Raw genomic sequence first — 3,830 nt, forward strand, 5'->3', positions numbered from 1 at the left:
CATGGAGCTGTACCCCACCCTGAAGCAGCATCCCACCACAAAGCAGCATCCCAGCACTGAACAACACACCAGCAACATTCCAGACCATCCCCAAGGGAAGGAAACACTACCAGGAACGGGGGAAAGAGCGGGACCGAGCGAGGAGGGCAGAGGCACGGAGGTGTAGGAGAAAGGAAAGACCCGGAAAGAAGTGGTCGACTTTGATTTTGGGATTTCTGGCTCGCCCTGCACCCGGGCTGGCACCTGCCCTAGGGCAGGAGGTATTTCAGGCACGTCTAAGGCATCTCAGGAGCTCTCTTTGCTTTCAGAATCGCCTCTGTCTCCTCCCTACGGCTCCTTCCACCAGCACGTGGTGCCAAACGCTAGAAAAGCAAAGTCTGGAGCGGATGAACGGAATTAAACTCTCATGCACTACCACTGAATGTCATCACAGGGCCATGAAGCACCAAGCACGACACAGGAATCACTTTTACTTGCAGAACCAAAGCTAACCATAGAGAGAATGGTAAAAAAGCGGGGTTTGCTGGGGACACGGAGCTGCCGCTGTCCCCTGGACCCCTCCCCTGCTACGCTACAGCCAGAAATGAAAAAAGCACAAGACCAAACATTGAGTAACAGCACAGCCACCGAACCTGTCGCTATATATCCGACAAATCAAAATTATTAGCTTGGAAAGAAACCAACAACATCATTCCAAGAAGGTTTTTTACACATCCTTAGCAGTTAACTTTGCTCAGCACAGCTCTGGTGCTTTAAATATGGAACAATCGAACAATTTTGTGAGCAGAAAAGTGACACAGATTTATTCTTTACACGGGGTTTTTTTTTTTGTTTGTTTGTTGGTTTGTTTGTTTTTCTCTTTCTAGGCAACTCTACAGACTTCAGATCTTTTGCCTGGCAATGCAGATCATCTGATTCCCCCAAAGGTGGCCAGGTTCTTTAAACATGCACATCTCTGTAGCTTCCAGGCCGTGTTTTTTTAACTTATTTTTGTTTAAATTCTGCGGACCAGCAGGTCGTCCCCATTCCTAAAAACTCTACATCAGTGTTCAGGGTGGCCTGAGTGCCCGTCAGGCTCCTCCAGGGTTTACAAGATCACACAGAAGAACTTCTTCTCTCTAAAGGGGTTTTCTGAGGCCGGGACGGGGGTCAATAGAGGGTCCTCCTTGGCGTGGGCTTCGCAGTACGCCATCAGGTCTGCTGCTGCTTTGGACACCTGCAAAAGGAGGAGCCCCGTGTCAGGGCCAGGCTGTGCTGGGGACATCCCACCTGGAGAGGTGTCACCAGCAGGGAAGGGCTGGCAGCATCCCCGGGCAGGGAATATCGGATCTGAGATGAGGACGGAGCAGCACGGCCCTGCTGGGGCTGGTTCCGGGCTGGTTCTTCACCTCTGGGCTCTGAGCTGGCTGTGTTCCCATTCCCAGCCTTCCCAGCCTTCCCCCATTCCCCTCCTGCACCAGACAAGGACTGACTTTAGCATCCCTTGGCAGGAATTTCCTGCCCTCACCCACCAGCCTCGCTCTTTATCCCACCATGGAGCAGCATTCCGTGGTGGAGTTTTCATATTCCCTTTCATACAAAGGAGCTGCTCCAGCGCCAGGGAATCACTTCAGGGACCTCATTCATTCCATGTTTGGGATCCATGGGAGCAGGGAGGACGGCTGAGAGCATCTGTATGGCTGTTAGAGCCCTGATCCTTTAAATAATTCTGTATATCCAACCCTGCTGCAAGGAAAGGCATCCCCAGGGACACAAAAATGGGGAAAACAGCCCCAAAAATGCATGGCAGCAGCTCCCAGGCCACCAGAGCTCATCCCAGCCCTGGAGCACTTCTCTCCTGGATTTAAGCTCTTGGCAAGGAGCTGGGATGTTTTGGGGACAGTCACTCCCTCCCACCACCCCACGGGGCTCCAGGTGATGCTTCCAGCTGCCTCCCACCCCTGGGAGCGCCCAGGATGGGGCTTGGAGCAGCCTGGGATGGTGGAAGGTGTCCCTGGCAGGAGGATGGAACAAGAAGGGCTTTAAGGTCTCCTCCAACCCAAACCATTCCTGGATTCTGCAATCCCAGCTCCCGCTGCCCTCAGCCAGAGCCCTCAGGATCACTTAAAACAAGAGAATCCCCCACAAACACCGCCTGGTTCTGCATCCCAGCTCCCTCCACGAGCTCTGGCCAGCAGCCACCACCTCCCAGCACTCCCAGAGGCAGCTCCCAAACATCCCAACCTTTATCCTGTCGATGTTGGCCTCCATCTTCAGCTGCTCCACCAGCTTGCGGGCTTGTGCTATGCTAGCAGTGTTGTTGCTAGCCATGGGCAAGCCAGGAGCGCTCCCGGGATGGGCTGTGGGCAGGAAAACAGCGGGATCAGCCACTGGGATGCTCCCAGCCCTGCAGGACCCCAGGGGATGGGCTGAGGCCACGTTAGAGCCATCAAAATGAGGGGTGAGGATGGCAGATGATGACCCAGGGCAGGGACACGGTGACCTCCCACTGTCCCCAGGGCAGGGACGGCACTGGGGTGACACTGGGGTGGCACTGGGGTGACACTGGGGTGACACTGGGGTGACACTGGGACTGTCCAGAGCCCAGCAGGACCCAGCTGAGCTGCACTTTGCTCTTTGCTCTTCCATCAAAGTCCGCCAACAGCCACAAAAATCCGGGAACGGGATTTCCGTGCCAGACTCATTCCCTGGCCATCACCCAGCCCCTGCCGCTGCCCAGTGTGTGTCCAGTGTCCCTCAGCCTCCCCTGGCCGTGTCCCTGCTGCCAATTTGCACATTGAGATGCTAAACAGGATGCTGGAGTTTCCTGTTTCTCGACATTTCCACCCCAGGCAGGCGGGGGATGCTCATTAAGGCCACGGCAGGCTGGATCCCGGATGTTTTTCCGGCACTTTCTAGCAGCAGAGAGCTCTGGCAGAGGCAGCAGAATCCCAGCATCCAGCTCCTCCAGCAGCAAGTGTTTTCCAGCAGAGCTCCTGCCTGCCTGGAGCTGCCTGCCAGCTCCAAAAGGGGATTTTATTTTGCAATAGCGGGACACAGCGAGACCCCTGGGCGATGGGACGAGCCCTAAAATAAGGGAATTGTGGTGTTTTAAGGAAAAGATGAGGGCATGCCCGGCTCAAGATGATCTCAGGGGGTTTAGAGTGCTGGGAGAGAGGGATTTATGGATTTAGAGAAAGAATCAGCCTGGCAGTGGTGCCTGTGTTTGGAGGAGGAGTCATGCCAGGTTTGAGGATGAGGAGGGGAGCACAAGGTGGGGTTGTTTTTTACCAGAAGCCGATCTCTCCGGTGATTTCTGCCTCTAAGGGAAGCTCTGCTCCTCTTGGCCCTTCACTGCCTTCAAATAAAGAGAACAGAAAATGAAACTCAGCTCCATGGGTCCATCATTTCCAGCACCAGGGACCCCCACAGACATCCCCAGGCTCCTTCTGTGTGCCCTGCAAGCCCAGCCCCCAGGGACAGTTTTTGTTTGCATTCAGCGAGGTTTGCAGCACAGGAAGAGGTTTCAGTCAGCGGGCAAGTAGCCCAGGGCTGGAGGGAGGATGCACAGGGCCAGGGTTTAACTCCCTGGTGCTGGGCTGGAAGGAGCATCTCATGGGAAATGCTGCCAAAACGCTCCAGCCCAGCTCCCAGTGCCAGCCCGAGCTCCTGGCTGGATCTGCTCCCCTCGGTGCCATGGCTGGAGGTGCAGCTCAGCCCCTGGGTTGTTTCCCTGGGGGTTTAGCTCATCTCTCCCCGCTCCTTTTTCACGGCTGGAGAAGGGTTTGAGCAGCAGGGCTCACCCCTCCTGCTCCTCCTTTCCCTGCAAAGCCCTGGGATGTGCCGTGGTT

The 3,830-nt window shown here is 55.4% G+C and overlaps 1 protein-coding gene across 2 annotated transcripts in view; it reads right to left on the bottom strand.

The window, feature by feature from the left end:
• Positions 1 to 780: 780 nt before the first annotated feature.
• Positions 781 to 3,830, bottom strand: part of GNG2 (G protein subunit gamma 2) — a 21,558-nt gene continuing 18,508 nt past the window's right edge. For both annotated transcript variants that reach the window (XM_015632266.3, XM_015632267.3), the window contains exons 2-4: positions 3,271 to 3,337; positions 2,224 to 2,339; positions 781 to 1,216 (exon numbers count right to left, since the gene is read on the bottom strand). In XM_015632266.3, the coding sequence (XP_015487752.1) occupies positions 1,088 to 1,216; positions 2,224 to 2,310 (216 nt within the window). In that variant the 5' untranslated portion in view covers positions 2,311 to 2,339; positions 3,271 to 3,337 and the 3' untranslated portion in view covers positions 781 to 1,087. The remainder of the gene's footprint in view (positions 1,217 to 2,223; positions 2,340 to 3,270; positions 3,338 to 3,830) is intronic.

Source organism: Parus major, chromosome 5 (genome assembly GCF_001522545.3).
Source record: "Parus major isolate Abel chromosome 5, Parus_major1.1, whole genome shotgun sequence".
In the NCBI taxonomy this organism is placed as follows: Eukaryota; Metazoa; Chordata; class Aves; order Passeriformes; family Paridae; genus Parus; species Parus major.